Raw genomic sequence first — 20,627 nt, forward strand, 5'->3', positions numbered from 1 at the left:
GTGTGTGTTTTAAATCATATTTAAACCTCCTGTTTGACTGTCTTTGTCTGATGCTGCTCTGGCAGGGGAAGAGGGTCTGCTGCCTTGTTATTGCCAGGTAGGGATAGAAGTCCAGGCTCCCCCTTCAGCCTCTGCTCACATCTGGGGACTGGGAAGGGGCTCCTCCTTCCTGCTGGGTGAGGGTGGGAATTGTGGCTCCCTCCCAAGTCTCTACTGATCCTGCAGGTGAAGACCAAGGGGTAGGGCCTTGTTACTGGTTGGTGGGGATAAAAATCCTAGCTCCCTACTTGGCCTTCTCTTATACCATCCTGGCTGGGGTGCTGGGGCACTCATTATAGCTATAGGTGAGAAGTCTGTGCTTTCCACTTGGCCTTTGCTGGTGGGGACCACAGGTTTATTCCTGTGCTGTTTACTAGAGTAGAGCAGTTATTATCTAAAAGTTTCCTGTCTTGCTAGGCTGCCATTTTCTAGCAGGAGCAGGCTTGTGAGGGGTGGGGGTGGGATTGTTTGGCTGTGTCCCCAACCAAATCTCACCTTGAATTGTAATAATCTCCACGTGTCAAAGGTGGTGCCAGGTGGAGATATTTGAATCATAGGGTCAGTTCCCCCATATTATTCTCGTGGTAGTGAAGAAATCTCACAAGATCTGATGGTTTTATAAATGGGAGTTCCCTGCACAAGCTCTCTTGTCTGCTGCCATGTAAGATGTGGCTTTGCCCCTCATTTGCCTTCCACCATGATTGTGAGGCCTCTCCATTCATGTGGAACTGTGAGTCAGTTAAACCTCTTTTCTTTATAAATTACCCAATCTCAGGTATTATTAGCAGCATGAGAAGAGATTAATTTAGGGGGGTTGTTCTGATTTTGGTTTTGGTCTACATCAGTTGGTGTTTCCGGTTTGCTGATTTCTTGACCTGTCAGACTGGGATATATAAAGCAAAAACAAATTCCAGGGAACTTACTACCCTGTTCTTCCTCAGGTCCCAAGGTCCCTAGCCAATCTGCTTCTTCACTGCAGCTTTCAGAGTTGTTTTTTTTTTTTTTTTTTTTTTTTTTGAGACGGAGTCTCGCTCTGTAGCCCAGGCTGGAGTGCAGTGAGGCAATCTCGGCTCACTGCAAGCTCCGCCTCCTGGGTTCACGGCATTCTCCTGCCTCAGCCTCCCGAGTAGCTGGGACTACAGGTGCCTGCCACCACCCCGGCTAATTTTTTTGTATTTTTAGTAGAGACAGGGTTTCACCGTGTTAGCCAGGATGGTCTCAATCTCCTGACCTCGTGATCCGCCCGCCTCAGCCTCCCAAAGTGCTGGGATTACAGGCGTGAGCCACCGTGCCCGGCAGCTTTCAGAGTTTTATGCTTGCTTTCTGTAGCATGTCTAGGGTTTTTATTTGTAGTTAGCAAGAGGAATAAGGGAAAACAAGTATACTCCCATCAGAAGTAGAAATCTCTGAATTTTCTAATTTATAAAATGGGGATAATACCTACTCCATAGATCATTATAAGCATTAAATGAGATACCGTAATTTATTATTATTATTTTTTGAGACAGAGTCTCACTGTGTTGCCCAGGCTGTAGTGCAGTGGCGCGATCTCAGCTCACTACAACCTCTGCCTCCCAGATTCAAGCAATTCCCCCTGCCCCAGCCTCCCAAGTAGCTAGGATTACAGGCGTGCACCACCACGCCCAGCTGATTTTTGTATTATTTAGTAGAGACAGGATTTCATCATGTTGGCTAGGCTGGTCTTAATCTCCTGACCTCAGGTGATCTGCCCGCCTCAGCCTCCTAAAATGCTGGGATCACAGGCATGAGTCTCCGCACCTGGCCTGAGATACTGTAATTTATGTAAAGTGTTTACTGCTCCTCTGGTATTTGTAAGTGCCTAAGAAAAATAACTTATTTTTAAAATTTTGTACAATTAATATATATTTTGAAGATTTTTTAAAGGTATAAATTCAACCAGAAAGTTATGTTTTTGCTAATAGTTCTTATATAAAGTATGTTTAGGGTTTTTCACCTTCCCAAGATATGGCTATTCTTTGAAATTGGATTTTTTTCACCAAGGGAAAGAGAAAAAAGAGTCAGTAAGCTCCATATTAATTTCACATGTTTTCTGCCATCCCTGTACACAGTTAAGCACCCTTTGTGAAACATCATTTCCATTTTTAAAAACAGCGCTTCTGTGTTGAAGCATTATTCAATGTAGTCCTAAATTTTTTCCTTTAGCATTGATGACATATTTAAATGGGTGCAGTTAAGCAAGCAGACACATGTACAATCCATGTGTTGTTGCTCTTTGTTCAGTTGTATCAGTAATGCCTCGTTTCCCAGAATGGACACTGGTGTGAGTCTCAGGCAGTATAGAGGCCAGATCCCAAGCTGACTTTCTCATCTATCAAGTGAATCAGGTAACAATGACGGGCTACTTTGGGGCTTTGAATATAAAGGTGAATAAGTCTGCTCAAAAAGTAGTTTGGAAGTCAGCAGATGTTTAGATATCCATAACTCCTCAGCAAAAGATATGGCCAGTGAGGTTTAGAGTTATGTGAATTTAGGCTGTGTTCCTCATTCAAACTCTTAGAACATTGCCTGTGCATGTGCTGAAATGTCTGCTCTTCGGATTTGCTTTATTTTTTGTTTCTAGGGATTCACCTACGCTCTTATCAACTGGAAGGAGTAAACTGGCTTGCCCAGCGCTTCCACTGTCAGAATGGCTGTATCCTGGGAGATGAGATGGGCCTGGGGAAGACATGCCAGGTGTGTTACTATGCGACGAGTACTGCTCACCGCCACTGCGGTACCTCCTTATAACTCATTCTGGAGCTGAGAGCTCTGGAGCTAAAACAAAGCTTAGTTTCACAGATGTCCCTGCGATCCAGGCTAACTGGCTTTTGTACCGGGAAAGGGCCTTTCCTGTAGTCTTCTCTGCCTCAGTCATTGCAGTTGTCCTGTTGACTTTATTCAGGGCCAGCAAATGCTACTTGTCCTTTCCTCAGATGTTCACATAGCTCTGCTTTAAGCTCTCTAAAAAGATACCACCTTAAATTTGTTTTGCTCAAATTTTGTTTGGACTTTTTGCATCTATGTTCATGAAAGACATTGGTCTGTAATTTTCTTGTAGTGTCATTATCTAATTTTAGTATTGGGGTAAAACTGGCCTTGTAGAATGAGTTGAGAAGTATGCCCTTCTCTTCCATTTTCTGGAAGAGTTTATGTAGAATTGCTGTAATTTCTTCCTTAAATTCTTGCTAGAATTCACTAGTGACTCCACACTTGTTTTGTAGACATACCTGGATTATAGAATAAAAGATAAACTTTCTCGAAATTGCATCCTCAGGGAAAGCTAGACTGAATGGTTTTAATTCGTTAAGTCACTTAGTAAAGAATGGTTCCAGGCACAGTTTGGGCTGAGAAAACAGATAATTTAAAAAGAAAATTATTTCTGTTATAAAAACTAACTACCACCCTGTAATGTAAGCACTCTAACCATAACCATGAGTTGCAATGAATGTTTTGCATGATTGAACTTTTGTTTTTGAGACAGGGTCTTGCTCTGTCACCCAGGCTGGAATTCAGTGGCATGATCTTGGCTTACTGCAACCTCTGCCTCCCAGGCTCAAGGAATCCTCAGTCTCCTGAGTAGCTGGGACTACAGGCGCGTGCCACCACGCACAGCTTATTTTTAACTTTTTTTGTAGAGATGAGGTCTTACTATGTTGCCCAGGCTGGCCTTGAACTTATGGGCTCAAGTGATCCTCCTGCCTCAGCCTCCCAAAGTGCTGGGATTACAGGTGTGAGCCACTGCACCCAGCCCGTCGTTGAAATTATAGTGCGTATATAGTTTGTATTTTGTTAATCTAACAGTGTCACTATAATGTTTTACTTTGTTATATTCTTCACAATCATTATCAACATTGCATAATATTCCATCAAGAGAATTTATAATTTACTTAAATGTTCTATAGATGAGAAATGATGATTCCTCCTCTTTTTGTGCTGTTTAATCTTGATGGAACATTCTTGTGCTTGTAGCTTTCTCAGGATTTTGAATTATATCCTTAGGACAGATTTTTCTCCGAAATAGCTCAGCCTTTGAAGATGGAGTCTGTTGACACATTTTTGTTTTAAAATAGGTCATTTTCTCTGTATATTACAGCAACATTCAAGTCATAAGTGTGTACTAGAATCTTCTGAAGTATGCTCATTTGCCTTTACCAGTATTTCCATTTTATACCCTTCCTTAAGCTTAGGAGGATCATGTATTGTCTGTTTTCCCCATTAGAGTGTGTCCTCCAGGAGGGCTGGGCGTTTTGTCTGTTTTGTTCACTGTTGTATCACTGGTGTATAGAACAGTGCCTAACAAATAGACGACACCCTGTAAATACATATGGAAGAAAGGAAAACAGTAGGGGAAGGTGGGAGGAAGTGAGAGAGGAAGGAAAGCATCCTCCCTCGGGAAAGCCTGGCAGGCAGCAGAGGGCCACCATGAGATTGGTGGTTTTTACAGTCATATCTTGGCACTTCTTGCTTAATATTTTCAGAGTATTGCAGATCTTGGTCATCAGTTGGATTTTCATTGATTTTTATTGTCTTTCCTGACTTTTTCTTTACAGTAGAGGTTCAATTACCTAAACATTGAGCCTCATTGCTTGTTAACTACTGAAGTAATTGAGTTCCATAAATTTCCGTGGCAAGTATATTGAGGCTTACATGATTACGCTCTACGAATGGATTACTCTCCTAATGTGCAGAAGATTGTACAATATTTCTTTGTAAAACAAGTCTTACACAAGAGTGTGTGTTCCCTACAGGGTTGTGGGAACTTCATGGTTGTTTCTCATGGAGAAATGTGATCAAAACTGCCTTCTTTTTCTGTGTTCCAGACTATTGCTCTCTTCATTTATTTGACAGGAAGATTAAATGATGAAGGACCATTTCTGATTCTTTGTCCCTTGTCTGTTTTGAGCAATTGGAAAGAAGAAATGCAGAGGTACACGGTAGATGTAGCTGAAATTTTATTGTTTATCTTGATTAAGATTTTTTTTTTCTGGATGATTTATAAAATATGATAAAACAACCTATTGTTGTAATTAGTAAGTTTATTCCAGAAAACTTTGAACTTATGCACTGTAGGTAGATACTGAGGATATAATAGGGGAAGAGTAATTGGCAATTTAAAGGTCAGTAATTGTTTATAGTAAGTATTGAACTTAGAAGCCATTTTTTTGTTTTGTTTTTGTTTTTTGTTTGTTTTTTTCTTTTGAGATGGAGTTTCACTCTTGTTGCCCAGGCTGGCATGCAACGGCACGATCTTGGCTTACCGCCACCTCCACCTTCGGCGTTCACGTGATTCTCCTGCCTCAGCCTCCCAAGTAGCTGAGATTACAGGCATGCACCACCAAACCCAGCTAATTTTGTATATTTAGTAGAGACGGGGTTTCTCCATGTTGGTCAGGCTGGTCTCGAACTCCCGACCTCATGTGATCTGCCCGCCTCAGCTTCCCAAAGTGTTGGGATGACAGGTGTGAGTGAGCCACTGTGCCCGGCCTATTTTTCACAGTGACGTAGCAAGTAACTAATGTGGAAGAGATCGTTTTATTTTTAGAGTCAGCACAAGACCTTTTTAGATCTGATCCCTCTACCTGTTCACATAGGAACTTGCTCTGAGGTTCAACCATTACTTTAGATAAGATTCAGAGCCCTAAGACTCTGGTTGTAGGACCTCATGAGGTCGGCACATTGCAATCCTCCCATGAAATGTAATTTTCCAGATATGTACATGCTGTCACATGGATCTAGTGTTTACGTTCGTCTACTTCTTTTCTTGGATTCAGATTTGCTCCAGGTCTTTCCTGTGTAACATACGCAGGCAGCAAGGAGGAAAGAGCCTGCCTTCAGCAAGACCTGAAACAGGAGTCACATTTTCATGTGCTACTGACTACCTACGAGGTATTCATTCGTTTCTCTATAGCAAGAACTCCTAACCTATGACCTTAGAATTTGTAGAGTCTGCTGAAATTATATTTAAGTTTTGTTGAGAGCACACACTTTTCTGGCAGGGAGTCTACCTTCATCAGAGTCTCAAAAGAGGGCTGTGACCAAAAGAAGTGAAGGAGCATTGTGCTTCAAATTAGTTCAATCTTTTCCTTTCTTGGTGGATCAAGGGGGAAGGCTTCTCAAGGAAGTGGCAATTGAGCTGCCTCTTGGTTGATGAACAGAAGTCAGGCAGGCAGGCAGGGGAAAGGGTTTTGTGGACTGAGGAATCACGTCTGTTACTGGAGGATAGGAATGGAAGACAGCTTTGGCCGCCTTATTTTAAATCCTCGTTATTCAGTCTAAGACACTGTGTGCCGCTGACCTTCCACTTAATCAGGCTTTTCTTCTCTTTGTTTTTAAGATGACGCTACTTAGAACTTATTTTCAGAATGTTTTTTGCTTAATGAACAAATGAGACTTAGATAAATCCTGTAGTTTAAGAGAGTTCACAGAAAACTAGCTTATCAATATCAGAGTTTATCAATGCCAGCCTTTATAATGTCTTCCTAATTTTTCAGATTTGCTTGAAAGATGCATCATTTCTAAAATCGTGAGTAGGTTATACTATTTAAGAACTTGCGTTGAATGGATCGTGAATGTCATGTCTTTCCTTCACGTTTTAGTACTTTGCCTCTCCTGGCATGTCTGGTACGTCTTAGTTCTCTTTATGGGTAGGCGGCATGGCAGGAGTCCCCATGTTACAGTCCTCTACTTATTAGCTGTGTGTCCTGGGTTAGTTATTTAATCTCCATGAACTTCAGCTTCTTCATCTGTAAAATGGGGATAATTGTTTCTTAACTCAAATAGCTGTTATGAAAATTAAATGAGATCAAACATACTTTGTATGGTTAATAGATATTAGGCTCTTTACATGAAACTTGCATAGACCCCTTTCAGTACTACCATTGGGAGATTTTACTGCAATATAGAAGGAGACTCATTTGAGCTGTTTGCTGGAAGTAACCTAAAGTAGCAATCAGTGCTATGGAATTAACATTTTAGAAAGTGAGTTTAAAGTGTACCTCTAATTAGTTAACTTTTAGACCTCATGTTGGCCCATGAAATTGGAAACTCAGATTTAACTCTCAATACCACCTGATAATGGGAATGGTAGAATCATGTCAAGATAACAGTTAAAATGCAAATTAAACAAGGGCTAGAGTTTAGGTAAGAAAGATAATGTTGGCAGGGTGTCATTCTGTATAACCTCTGTGGTTATGACATGGTTAGGTGGATATTCTGTATTTTAATATTCAAAAATTTTTGTTTTAAAAGTATTTTATCAATATTTTAAATGTTATTTCTCATCCAGGTTCCTGTGAGTTGGATTTCTATTTTCGTGTTATTTTGAAATACTAGGGGCTAGGTCATAGATTTCATGACTTCTATCTGGTATTTCATTTAAGTGAGCATATTATCTTACTTTTCTTAAGAAGATACACGTTCCCTCTCTTTTTGTTATTAATATTCAACTTAATAACAATTTTTTGTTATTATTTTTGTTGAAAGTCACTCACTGGAAGGACATTGTTCTGAAAGTTATTGGCACTATCAGGAAAGTGAATCATAGAGCTACCCTAAGAAGACATAAACTCCAGTGGAGGGATAAGAAGTGTACAGATATCCATAATACATAGCAATATATGGGAAGTCTCAAAAGACAGTAAAATTGGGACATAAATGTTGTTGGGTACTTTACATAAATTATCCCATTTAATCTTCATGAAAACCCTACAAGGCAGCTATTATCATCCATTTTATGGGCGAGGAAAGTAAGAGATTTGGTAACCCATCCAAGGTTACGTTGCTGATGATAAATAGCAAAGCAGACATTTAAACCCAGCATATGATGCTGTGGAGCCTCTTTTTAAGAGAACTTCTCAAAATAGCTAGTTGTACTGGAGTTCTACTTTATTCAGCAGAAATAGAATCTTTCTATTTCAGATCATTTGTTGTTTTCAATGCATTTTCAGGTAGATTGAAGAACCTAAGTAACAGAGGGATATTTATAATGCTGTCTTGTAGTATGAATCCCAACAACATAGATATATTCTTTCAATATATTTGGAAGGTTATATTGCTTATTACCATATTGTACATTCTGAGAATAGCAAGGAAGTGTAATATCATCTCTGCCCTAAAAAGATTTATTATGAAGAGTTAAGGCTGTGCATGTTACAAATATGAAAAATTTGAAATGTTTTGGACAATAGACTTGTGAAAATCTTTGGATCAAGAGGATTAGAATTTACCTCATCAGACTTTCCATTCAGTGCTGGAATTCCACCCATCTTTTCCTCTTCAGGGAACATCCTTTAGAGTATCCTTTGATGAGGGATTTGACCCACTTCCTTTCACGAGCCAAAATCCACCTCTCTATAGCCTGTTCCCACTGAACAAGCATTTTTTGGACCTAATGTCTAAACTAGACCTAAATGTCTAGTTCTTCACAAGGGAATAGAACCTAATCTGTTTTGAAAGCTAATTCAAACAGAGCCAGGCACCATCCTAGAGAAACTTCCATACCTTATCTCATGACCGCTGTGCAACTTCATCTGGGCCCTTGTTTCTTACCATCCTTAAATGCATCCTCTGCTCATGCCACCCAGCCTTCTCTGACTTCCTGCACTCTCTTTGGACCTTCAGTCCTCCCTCTACTCACTCCTCTCAGTAGGTGAATGGTAGTGTAGTAGGCACCTCTGTTCCTCCCCGCCTGTCCTCTGGAGTTTCTCTGTAGCCTCAGGAAGAGGGCCTCCTCCTTGTAAGGTGAACCTCTGCTCAAGATCTTTCTCTAATTTGGGGGGAATTTTCCTTTCCATACCTACTGTTTTTCTAATACTCTGTTTTACCGGCATATACATTTAGCTTTTTAAATATGAAAATAAAGTAATGGGATTCCAGAATGTTTATAATCAAAATAAAAAGTAAACATCCTATAATTTCCACTTTATTATCTTTTTTTTTTTTTTTTTGAGACGGAGTCTCGCTCTGTCGCCCAGGATGGAGTGCAGTGGCCGGATCTCAGCTCCCTGCAAGCTCCGCCTCCCGGGTTCCCGCCATTCTCCTGCCTCAGCCTCCGGAGTAGCTGGGACTACAGGCGCCCGCCAGCTCGCCTGGCTAGATTTTGTATTTTTTAGTAGAGACGGGGTTTCACTGTGTTAGCCAGGATGGTCTCGATCTCCTGACCTCGTGATCCGCCCGTCTCGGCCTCCCAAAGTGCTGGGATTACAGGCTTGAGCCACCGCGCCCGGCCTCCACTTTATTATCTTTTGCATGACTTTTACATTTGTAAAAGAGGATATATGATATTTGTATCTTTTTATTATTCTATAGGCCTTTTAAATTGCAACATAATCATATTTATTATTTAAAATGCCATGTGATATTTTACCATCTATTATTGAACATTTAGGTTATTTTCCATTTTGCTGTTTTAAATAATACAACTTGAAAAATTCCCACATAAATCTTCTTCTGTATTTTGAATTTTTTAAAAATAGCTTCCCAGTAGTGTTTGTCAAAGTATTTGCTTTTATGACTGAAACTTCTTGAGAAATTGCTGATGTGACCCACTATGCTATAAGACGTGCTCTGGCAGCAGCCACTAATGACTTCCATGTCAACAAATTCAGTGGATGTGTCTTCCTGGACATCTCTGTGAGATTTGCCTCTGTTCACCACTTCCCCATTTTAAAGTCACATTTCTTAAGTTCCTGCAACACCACTGTCTCTTGATTTTTTTCTTCTGTGTTTGAACGTCAGCTCTGTCTTTATGACCTCCACCAAGTCACCTAACCTTTCTGAGCTTTAGTGTCTTTGTTAGTAAAATGAGCACAATCGTCTGCCTGCTATATTCTTTTGGACTAAATAACACATAAAGCCCTGAGGTCAGTGTCTGGCACAAAGTAATAGATCATAAACGTTTCCTTTTCCTTTCTGTCTCTGGCTTCTTCCTTTCTTCATAGGTCTTTCCCATTTTGTTAAAAAAAAAATCCCTTAGTTTTACTGCCTTATCCTGATATTGTATTATGCACATGGTAGCCTCTCAGATAGGAAGGTAATTTGGTAGCATTTGTAATAGAAGGGGCTTACTGTTAAGTCTTTTTAATAACAGGCACAGTTTTGTAGTAAGACTTTTGATTGTGAAATATGTGTTTAAATTACACAAAACTGAAAGCTTGGGTTTTCTCTCACAGATTCCCTTGGAGTGTTCTTGTTGTGGATGAAGCTCACAGGTTGAAAAACCAAAGCTCCCTGCTGCATAAGACCTTGTCAGAGGTAAACTTACAGTGTAGCCTTAGTTTTTATATAACCTCTTCTTGTAAAATAGACATTATATTTTAGAGTAATTTTAGATTCACAACAAAATTGAACAGAAACTACAGATGTTTCCCATGCATATGTCCCCACACATGTACAGCTCTCCCCTGTCCCCACACATGTACTGCTTTCCCCGTTATCAACATACCCCACCAGAGTGGCACAGTTGTTGCAGCTGATGAACCTACATTGATACATCACTATCACCCAAAGTCCATAGTTTACATTCGGGTTCACTCTTGGTGGTGTGCATTCTGTAGGTTTGGACAAATGTACAATACCATGATATCTACTGTTATAGTATCATACAGGGTAGTTTGAACTGCCCTAAAAATTCTCTGTGCTCCACATATTCGTCTTTTCTTCATAACTCTCTTAAAAAAATACTAGTTTAGGCCTATATAGAGTCAATTAAATTGAAACCTTTTTTCGAGTTCGATTTCCGCAGGGCTAAGTAAACATTTTATGGAAGACAGAAGTAGTACTGAATGTGGCCTAACTTCTTCTTTCTTTTATATAGGTGATAGGTTTACTAATATCTGGTGAATAAGAACCCTACCCCAATAAAATGCATTTTATTTCAGAAATGTTTCGACTCTCTTTTGATCATCTTCAAAGGGACAATTTCTTTTAAAAAATCTTATGATTCTTCTCTGTGCAATAGTAGATATATCAAGACATGTACCCCTCCCCCCAATTTACCTGTTGAAAAAATTTGATAGTTCACCTGGGGTCATAAAGAGACCAATTACATATTATTGAATATTACCTCCAGTTTCTTGTCTTTGTCCTACTTTTGAGCATAATACACTTGCTTTCATTCCTTTCTCTGGATCTCTTGGATCATTCTGGCAAAGTAGATGAGAAATATCATTGTAGCCTAGATTGGTCCTTTTTTCTGAGGAGTCAGTGCAATGTGAAATACCCTTCTTCTTACTGACTTGGTAAAGGTTTGTTCATTGGTGAGACCATATATGTTAATTTCTGTGATGATAATTGAAGTTTGTTCCTTGTCCTATAATAAACCAATTGATAAATTTAGAGGTCATTTGGAGGAAAGTCTTAGATACAAATTCTATATTTACTGGCCTAAAAGTTGCAGTTTTTAGAGTCTTAATGTAGATATGATCACTGTGTATTATTAGCCCAGTCTCAAATGTTACTGTCCCCTGGTGGGGCCCCCTCTATCCCTGGTGTCCTTTGCCTTCTTTGTAGGGACTTTTAAGAGTATCTCCTTCTGAGAGCTTGTCTTGGTCTGTTTTTCACAAAGTGGGTAATTCATATGAGCAGAAATTTACTTCTTACCGTTCTAGAGGCTGGGAAGTCCAAAATCAAGGTGCCAACATTTGGCAAGAACCTTCTTAACTGCATCCTCACATGACAGAAGGTGAACAGGCAAGAGGGAGCAGAAGAGCAAGCTATCCAAATGCTGCATGACACTTTTTTTAAAAAAATAAAGGCCTGAATCTTATTCACGAGGGAAAAGCTCTCATGAACTAACCACCTCTTAAAGGCACTACCTCTTAATACTGTCACATTGGCAACACCTGAATTTTGGAGGAAACACATTCAATCCATAGCAGTTGTCATATCCTGGCATCTAACCTTATAAAAGATGACTTCATAAACTACTGTGCCAGTTTACTAATTTACAATGGGAGGAGAGAAGCAGGCATAGTAAAAGAACCTGGACATTGAGCGAGGAAGCTAAGTTCTGTTGCTGGCCCCAGAGCTTTTTCTTGTTATTCGTAAGGAAACTAAAGCTCAAAGGGATTAAGTGAAGAAATGGTTCTGGGTCATCTAAGCATTCCTTTTTAGATGAGGCTTGGGTTGCAGATAACTAGTTGGTTGGAAAGAAAATACATTTATTTATTGGACTGAGAGATGGGGAGGGGGATACTGCTGTTGGTTTCCCCCCCCCCAATATTGTTTTCAGTTTATAAAAGTTGGAAGCAACCTAAATGTGAAATACAGGGAATTGGTTGTACAATTTATGCTACATTCACACAGTGCATTTGCAAAGGGTAGGGCAACCAAGAACAATTATGTAGAAGAATATTTAATAACATGGAAAATGTTTGCAAAGTATTTTATTCACACACAAAAAAGCTTACAAAATACTATTTACAAGTAGAGACAGTCTCTTAATCTTTACCCAGTTATAATTTTGATCCCAAAATGGACCTAACTGAATCAAAATGTTAATTTGTGTCATAGGTTAAGTTACCTGTAGTGACTAGCAGCCGTGGTTTCCTTTGTGACCTCACAGCCTTCATTTACTTCAGCTCTTTACTTGGTGAACACATATTGTAAGAATGTGAATTGATTTTTGGAAACATTTCTTTTGACAAGTTCCCATACTTGAAATACTACAAAAACATCACCTAACAAGCAGAACAAGCATGAATGGGTAGACATTGATTAGACATTTAAAAAGAAACAAACAAAAAAGGGAGATGGCAAAAAAAAAAATTGTTGACGTATGTTTTCATTGATTGTGTTATTCATTTATCATTTTTTGTATCATAAAAGCAGTGTCTTCCTATGACCCCCTCCAAATCAAAATATAGAAAGACAAGAAGAAAAGGAAAATATCCCAGTAATCCTACTCCTACATTAACACTTTAATGGTGTATATGCTGCCATAATCTTTGCTGTGTGTATATACCCAAAAAGTAGTGTATATATGCATATAATATTTAAGAAGTCAAAATGTATATTATTTTAAATATCAAAATACAGTACACTTGTGTATGTACGTGTGTGTATATGTATGTGTATATATATACATTTACATACTATGTTTTGACATTTAAAACAGCCTGGGTGTTATGGCTCACACCTGTAATCCCAGCACTTTGGGAGGCCGAGGCAGGAAGATCACTTGAGCCCAAGAGTTCAAGAGCAGTCTGGGCAACATAGTGAGACCTTGTCTCTACAAAAAAATTAAGAAATTAGCTGAGTGTGGTGGTCCAGCTACTGCAGAGGCTGAAGTGGGAGGATCACTTGAACTGGGAGGAGGAGGTTACAGTGAGCCGAGATCATGCCACTGTACTCCAGCCTGGGTGATAGAGCAAGACCCTGTCTCAACAAAAGAAAAAAAATGATATACATACTCAAGATGTCAAGATGTGGCTTCCCCCTTTTGATGTATTATTTAATTCTACTGGTGTAAGTTCTTGTGAATGTCAGCTTAGAGAATATCTTTTGCTTGACCGAATATCTTTTCTTCTTTTTCCTAACCTTCTACTTCATCTGTCATAAAGAACTTAACATTGTTCTTTATGTTCTTCTCTGTTGTTCAAAATTTAAGAAAGTTTTTTTTCCATTTGAGATTCTCTGTCATCCTATGTCCAGAAACATCCAGAAATCTTGACATCTTGCATCTGATGCACTATTAAATTTTATAAAAGGACAGCTTCCTATTATAAATCTTACTTCTTGCTTTCAGTGATGGGGCCTGATGCTGTAGTGTTGGGTTTTCAAACTGCATGAGCATGTGCATTGTGTCTCAGATACCTCAGTAGACTCCCCCACACAGGCAGTAACACATAGTTTGAATCCCCACATAAATTGAATAATAACAGCCATATTAAATCCTCATGCAGTACTTCAGAATTCACAAAGCATTATTATATCCTCATATAACGGTATTTTCTTCACAGGATTGTTATCCCCTTCTTACAGTTGAAACTGAAGAGGTATTATTTCCTGCATCAAACAGCTAGTATGCAGCTTGAACCTGAGCCATCTGCTTTCATGTCGCCTTGGTCATTCCATTAAATCATGCCTCTCTCTGTGTGGGTAAAGGTCGTGATGGGTAACTCAGCCTTGCATTCCAGTGTTACGGAATATTTATTTTATTTATTTGTGTATTTGAGTTCTCAGTAGTCTTCAGTCTCCTGTTGACCGGAACTCCCATCCAGAACAGCCTCCAAGAGCTCTACTCCCTCCTCAGTTTTGTGGAGCCTGATCTCTTTTCCAAGGAAGAGGTGGGAGATTTTGTTCAGCGCTACCAGGATATTGAGAAAGAGTCTGAGTCAGGCAAGTTCCTTTCCAACAAATCATCCCCAAGAAGTCTTGGCACAGAAACCATCCTCATGCATAATGGTTATAGGTAGAAAAGAAGGAGAATTGATGACCAGAGGACACCTTCCAGGGAGACAGAGAGCTGCAGATACTAGGGAGACGTGAGATCACACATGTTGTTCCCAGTTGTCTGCTATTCATGACTGTCTTAATTGTTTGCTATGTGATTTTGCAGTAGGGCTTCTTTAGTTCATTTTTGGAAGAAATAGAAAGTGCCTGCTGATTTGTAGACTTTTTTTTCCCAACTTGTAATTTCTATAAAGACTTTGTTAACTTTATATGTCACTTCCTGAGGGAGAAGAGTATGTGGGTGCTGTAGTCCCAAACTACTGTTCAGCATTCTACAGCACTGGTATTTCTTTTAATGCTGCACCAAAACCAGAATTCTGGGATGGGAACCCTTCCTCATTCATACAGCCAAGAGCTGTAGTCTTCTGTTCTTGTATCTTTGCCCCTCTGTGTTGGAGGATTATCTATATATCCCTTTGATACTATCCTGGGATGATTTTTCAAGACAGATGGGAGGTATGCCAACTAGTGAGTTTGTATGTACTAGGTAAGTGTGAATTTGAGGGGGCTTCTCACAGCAAAAATCCCCAGACCACAGACTGAAGATTACCTGGTGAACCTGCTCTGATTACTCCCATGTTTTAGGTTTCTTGATAAAATATAAGACTTCTGGTCAAATGCATGACATACTTGTATTACATGGGACACACTTGTGTTAAAAAGTTTTTCATTATTTATTTGAAATTCAGATTTAACTGGGCACCTGTATTTCCATTTGCATATCTGGCAATCCTAAAGGTAGTATAATTCTAATTTAGAATAATTTTTGAATTTCAAGACACCTGGGGAAAGAGTAAGGGATTTTTAAGTCAAAGAACCAAATTTGAATGCTGGCCACATTCACATCCAGCTGTGTGACTTTGGATATGTTGCCTAATTTCTGAGCCTCACTTAGCTATGAAAATGGGGACAGTATTCCTCACTTGAAATTTCTAAGCTGTTTTGCTGATTAATGAGATTAAATGCAAAAATACTCTGGAAACAAAAGAGCTTTGTGCAAATGAGATAAGTAAGAATCAAGTTATTTTGAGTGTTCCTAGATCTTGGACTAAGAACCAGTCATGATTCCAGAAAAAAGAAGATCCTAATGAAGGAAGAAATACTATAAAAAATGACCATACTGGCCTAGAATGCAGAATAAGCGTGAAATGAGAAACAAAAATAAATTCCTTTAAGTTCTCTAGTAGTTCATTGCCTTGGTTCTACTTTTGTGCGACACTTCTTGTATTTTTTTTTTTCTTATATAGCAAGTGAACTGCACAAACTCTTACAGCCGTTTCTGCTGAGGCGAGTGAAAGCTGACGTAGCTACAGAGCTTCCCAAGAAGACAGAAGTAGTGATATACCATGGCATGTCAGCATTGCAGAAGAAATACTACAAGGCCATTTTGATGAAAGACCTAGGTAATCAGAGGGCATTTGTCAATTTAAAAACTAAATGAGGATATGATTTCATGTAGTAAAATATTTTATAATCACACTCATTTGTATGATCCCAATATGGGATGGAATTTTGTATTCTGAATAATTATGGTCAGCTACAGTAGGACGGTGGCGGAGCATCTTAAATGTTAACTCAGCCTTGGTTGTTGCAGTTGTGAAATTTCCTTTTCTCCCCTCACTCAGTTTTTCTTAGTGCCTGTAATTAAGCAAACATTCCAGGTGTCCCAGTCATGCCTTTCACCCTCCCACCCTGTGAGATACGGTAGTCCGCCTTCATTTGCGGTTTTACTTTCCAAGGTTTCAGTTCTGCACTGAACTGCAGTCTGAAAGTATTAAATGGAAGATTCCAAAAATAATTCATAAATTTTAAATCAAACTCTGTTGCTAGTAGCATGATGAAATCTCATTCTGTTCCACCCAGGACATGAATCCTCCTTTTGTTCTGTGGATCCATGCCGTCAGCGTTAGTAGCCTGCTCTGTCATCAGTCTGATAGTCATGGTATCACAGTGCTTTTGTTCAGGTGACCTTTATTTTACTTACAAATGGCCCCAAAGCACAAGAGTAGTGATGCCTGCATTTTGGATATGCTAAAGAAGCCATAAAGTGCTTCCTTTAAGCAAAAAAGGTTAAAGTTCTCAATAAAAAAATGAAAAACAATTATATGCTGAGATTGCTAAGAACAAATCTTCTGTCTGTAACATTGTGAATAGTGGTATATTGTTATAATTGTTGTATTTTATTATGAGTCATTGTTAATCTTTTACTGTGCCAAATTAAACTTTATCATAGGTATGTATGTATGGGAAAAAACACAGAATACATACAGGGTTTGGTACTATCCGTGGTTTCTGATATCCACTGATGGTTTTGGAACCTATTCCCCATGGATAAGGGGGAACTGCTGTATTTAAGAGAGTGCAAAACTTTTTTGTTGAATCAAACTCACTGGGAGGAATTGGAAGTGGCAAAGGAGAGACAAATGAAATAATTTCTCAATTTGCATTTTTTTGTCCCTTGACGCCACAACAACAGTTAAAGAACATTTAGAATTCGCTAAAGAGTAACAGAGTACTCCTGAGTTCAATTTATAGTGGAGGGTCTTTCTTAAAACAAAATGGTTAACAACATTTTATGTGAACATGCTGTTAATTCTCCATATAATTCAGTGAAATTTGGGAGGTTAGTATAGGTTCGAAGGATATAATTGAAATGATTAAGGTTATTTATAAAAACTCAGGGTTTTGGTTTTTTTTTTGTTCAGTAGGCCATCTGTCTCTTTCCCTCTCTCTTTTTTTAAATTTCAGATGCATTTGAAAATGAGACGGCAAAGAAAGTTAAACTACAGAACATCTTGTCCCAGCTTCGAAAGTGTGTGGATCACCCATATTTGTTTGATGGTGAGGCAGTGCCTTTTCCCCCCACATTATTCTTTGGTAATGTTTCTGTGGCCAAATCATACCAAAATTCTTCGAAATAATTGCATATACTTTCTTTGTCTACTTTGTTTATTCTCAATTTCTCTGTATTGGTGTTAACTCGTATATTGTTCATGTTCAGATACCTTCGGTTGTCCCAGTAATATCCCTTCTGGGTATGTTTTTCTTTTTTTTTGTTAAATCCATGATCCAGTCCTAGACCCTGCAGACTCTGCATTGCATTTGCCATGTCTCTTTGTTCTTCTATAATCTAGAAGCATTCTTCAGTGTTTTTCCCCCCTTTTTTTTCTTTCATGTCCTGAAGAGTCAAGACCAGTGGTTTTGTGGAATGCATGATAATCTAGGTTTTTAAAAATCATTTCTTCATGATTAGATTTCCCATTGTCTTGAACTGACTCAGTCAGCCTTTCCTCACCACTATTCCAGGTTCACTAATGATCTCCCTGTTGCCCAACCAATGGTTATTTGTCAGTTCACATTTCAGTTACCTTCTCAGAAGCCTTTGGCACAGTTGATCATTTCTTTCTTGAAGCACTTTCCTCCCTCAGCTTCTAGGGTATACTTTATCTTTTCCATCTGCTCCTTCTCAGTCTCCTTTGTTGCTTCCACTTCATCATATAGACCTCTGTAAATTTTCCCTTGAGCACTGCTTTAGCTGCATCCTAGGAATTTTGATGTGTGGTGTTTTTGTTTTTCTTCAGACTGGGGCTTTTTTGATTCCCTGATTGGTAGCCCTTGGAGCAGGCACTCCTGTGGCCACTGAGACTCTAGATAGGATCAGTACAGAGGGCTTGCTGCAGTCATTTTAAGGGAATCTCTGCCAAGTAGTGCTACGAACTGTTTAAAGATTGTACAAAATCTCAAGTAGGTGCGTATGAGAACTTTTTTAAGAGGAGGGGGTGTTGGGAACACATAGGTTTTGAAAGAAGCCCTCCAGGTTATTCTGACTGCCATCTTGACTTATTTTATACAGTGAGTCTCAAGATTTCAGTTTTGGGTCTCCTTGACCTTTAGCATCTTCTTATGCCTCAGTTTCCTGCAGAGTGGTTTTATTCCTTAGATAGATGTTTATTAGGCTTGTTGGATGTGCCAGGCTCTGTAATTGGTGTTAAACAGGACTGAGATCATCATGCAAACAACTACTTACATGAGGAGCTTTTGGCTTTTCTTCCTGTAGCCTAGCTATTGGCTTCTGCCCTTACTGAGGGCACATTACTGGGAGTGGTTTCTTTCTTTTCTAGGTGTGGAGCCGGAGCCTTTTGAAGTTGGAGACCACCTGATTGAGGCCAGTGGGAAGCTTCACCTGCTGGATAAGCTACTAGCATTCCTGTATTCTGGGTAGGTTCACATTTGCTGCTCTGAGCTAACGACTGTTAAGACTTGACTATTGAGGAACTCACTGGGTTGTTCAGGCCAATTCCAGTTTTCTTTTTTTTTCTTAATGCTGAATCAGGTTCTGCCTTCTCTAGGGCTACGCTCCCACCCCATTCTATCCCACCCCATCTTATCCCTTCCACAATCATTCTTTCCTTTCCTGAATTTCTACAGCACTTTGATCCTAATCCAGCACTTGGCAATGTGCTGCCTTAATCTACTGTCTGGTTAATTGGTATATGTTTACCGTATCACTCCAACTATATATTGTTTGGCCCCACAAGGACAGAGACAACACTGAGCATTTCTTTTATAGTTGCCTGCTAGTAACTTGCATTGAATTGACACATAATGAAGGCTCAGTAAACATTCATTTTTGTTAACCTGTGGGGTTTGATTTAAACTCAAGAGGAACTTGAAGGACTTTCTCAGAGACATGAGTTACACATTAGAAGACCAGGTTTAGAGCCAGGCGCTGTGGCTCACGCCTGTAATCCCAGCACTTTGGGAGGCCTAGGTGGACGGATCATGAGGTCAAGAGATCGAGACCATCTTGGCCAACATGGTGAAACCCCATCTCTACTAAAAATATAAAAATTAGCTGAGCATGGTGGCTTGTGCCTGTAGTCCCAGCTACTTGGGAGGCTGAGGCAGGAGAATTGCTTAAACCTGGGAGGTGGAGGTTGTAGTGAGCCGAGATCACGCCACTGCACTCCAGCCTGGTGACAGAGTGAGACACCATCTCAAAAAAAAAAAAAAAAAAAAAAAAAAAAAAGACCAGGTTTAGTTAGTGTTCAGCAGCCATGTATTCAGCTTATGCCTAATCCTCCTAGGCACCAGAGTTCTGTCTTTCTAGAGAAATCTAGGAAAAGCCCAGATTCCCATGGGTTTCAAAATTATCCCTTTGGGATGACTGTCTTAGGTATGGGCTGAACTAATACAAAACTTTGAATTTGGCAAAATTGCTCAGCTTTAGGAATGTGCAAGTTAAATAATGTCTTGCTGTATTTAATTGGTTCTCATATATCTGCTGTAAGTATGTTAGAGTTGGAGAAGGACCTATAAATGCCTTCTGGCCAGTTTTTTATTTCACAGACCCAAAAAGGTTATATGACTTGCCCAAGATTACACAGCCACCAACAAATGGCAGAAATGAGATTAGAATTGAGGTTTTCAGGTTCAATGCTTTCTCTACCCATTTGGGGCTTGAATCTTGAAAAAGTTTCCCATAATTGTTCCTCTTACACTTGTTGCAAGCTCAGATTAAATAAGTTTTTATAATGAGAATGTTGTTTTGACAGTGCTGTGCTTCCTTGTTTATGCACATTTAAAATAACAGCAAGTAACAAGGGACTCTAAGTCTGACTTTGTTCTTGACTTACTCCATCATTTTGCCTCCTTTCTTCTCTCCTCTCACTATATAAAAATTTTCTCATGTATTATGGAAGATGAGACGTCACTTACCCCTTGCTTCTCTAAAGTAATGCGTCTCAGACTTTTCAACCCATATAGCTGTAGATGAGAGGATAGTAACTTTACACCCCCGACAGGGAAGAGTTGTAGATGACTAACCACAGCTTTCTTCGGAGTCTCCAGTTTTTCTTTCTTTTTTTTTTTTTTTTGTGCGTTTGAATTTTGCATTTTACTCTTCACATATCTGTATTTATTTTGCTACTAAAGTGAAAGCTTATATTTCTTTCCACTGAGCAAAGTGACATTCCAGAAAGAGGCACCTTGTTTATTCTAGGGCTTATATCCCCTGTTGCATAGACATGTCCCCTGGGAATAATCTCCACTCTAGTTTGAGGATGACTGCTCTGAGGGATACAGTGACCTGTGGAGGTGTACTCTCATAGAAAACA

At 39.3% G+C, this 20,627-nt stretch overlaps 1 protein-coding gene across 7 annotated transcripts in view; it reads left to right on the forward strand.

Annotated features, from left to right (window-relative positions):
- The window catches only part of CHD1L (chromodomain helicase DNA binding protein 1 like), a 62,011-nt gene that overhangs the window by 12,427 nt on the left and 28,957 nt on the right, over nt 1–20,627 (forward strand). For 5 of the 7 annotated variants that reach the window (XM_017854891.1, XM_017854889.1, XM_017854892.1 and 2 more), the window contains exons 2-10: nt 2,642–2,754; nt 4,881–4,987; nt 5,832–5,946; nt 6,552–6,583; nt 10,230–10,311; nt 14,235–14,397; nt 15,759–15,914; nt 17,260–17,352; nt 18,633–18,729. In XM_017854891.1, the coding sequence (XP_017710380.1) occupies nt 2,731–2,754; nt 4,881–4,987; nt 5,832–5,946; nt 6,552–6,583; nt 10,230–10,311; nt 14,235–14,397; nt 15,759–15,914; nt 17,260–17,352; nt 18,633–18,729 (869 nt within the window). In that variant the 5' untranslated portion in view covers nt 2,642–2,730. Of the gene's footprint in view, nt 1–2,641; nt 2,755–4,880; nt 4,988–5,831; nt 5,947–6,551; nt 6,584–10,229; nt 10,312–14,234; nt 14,398–15,758; nt 15,915–17,259; nt 17,353–18,632; nt 18,730–20,627 lie in introns of those variants that run through there. The other 2 variants (XM_017854895.1, XM_017854894.1) reach the window with 2 other exon arrangements.

The sequence above is a fragment of the Rhinopithecus bieti genome, unplaced genomic scaffold (assembly GCF_001698545.2).
Source record: "Rhinopithecus bieti isolate Rb0 unplaced genomic scaffold, ASM169854v2 scaffold_39962, whole genome shotgun sequence".
NCBI lineage: Eukaryota > Metazoa > Chordata > Mammalia > Primates > Cercopithecidae > Rhinopithecus > Rhinopithecus bieti.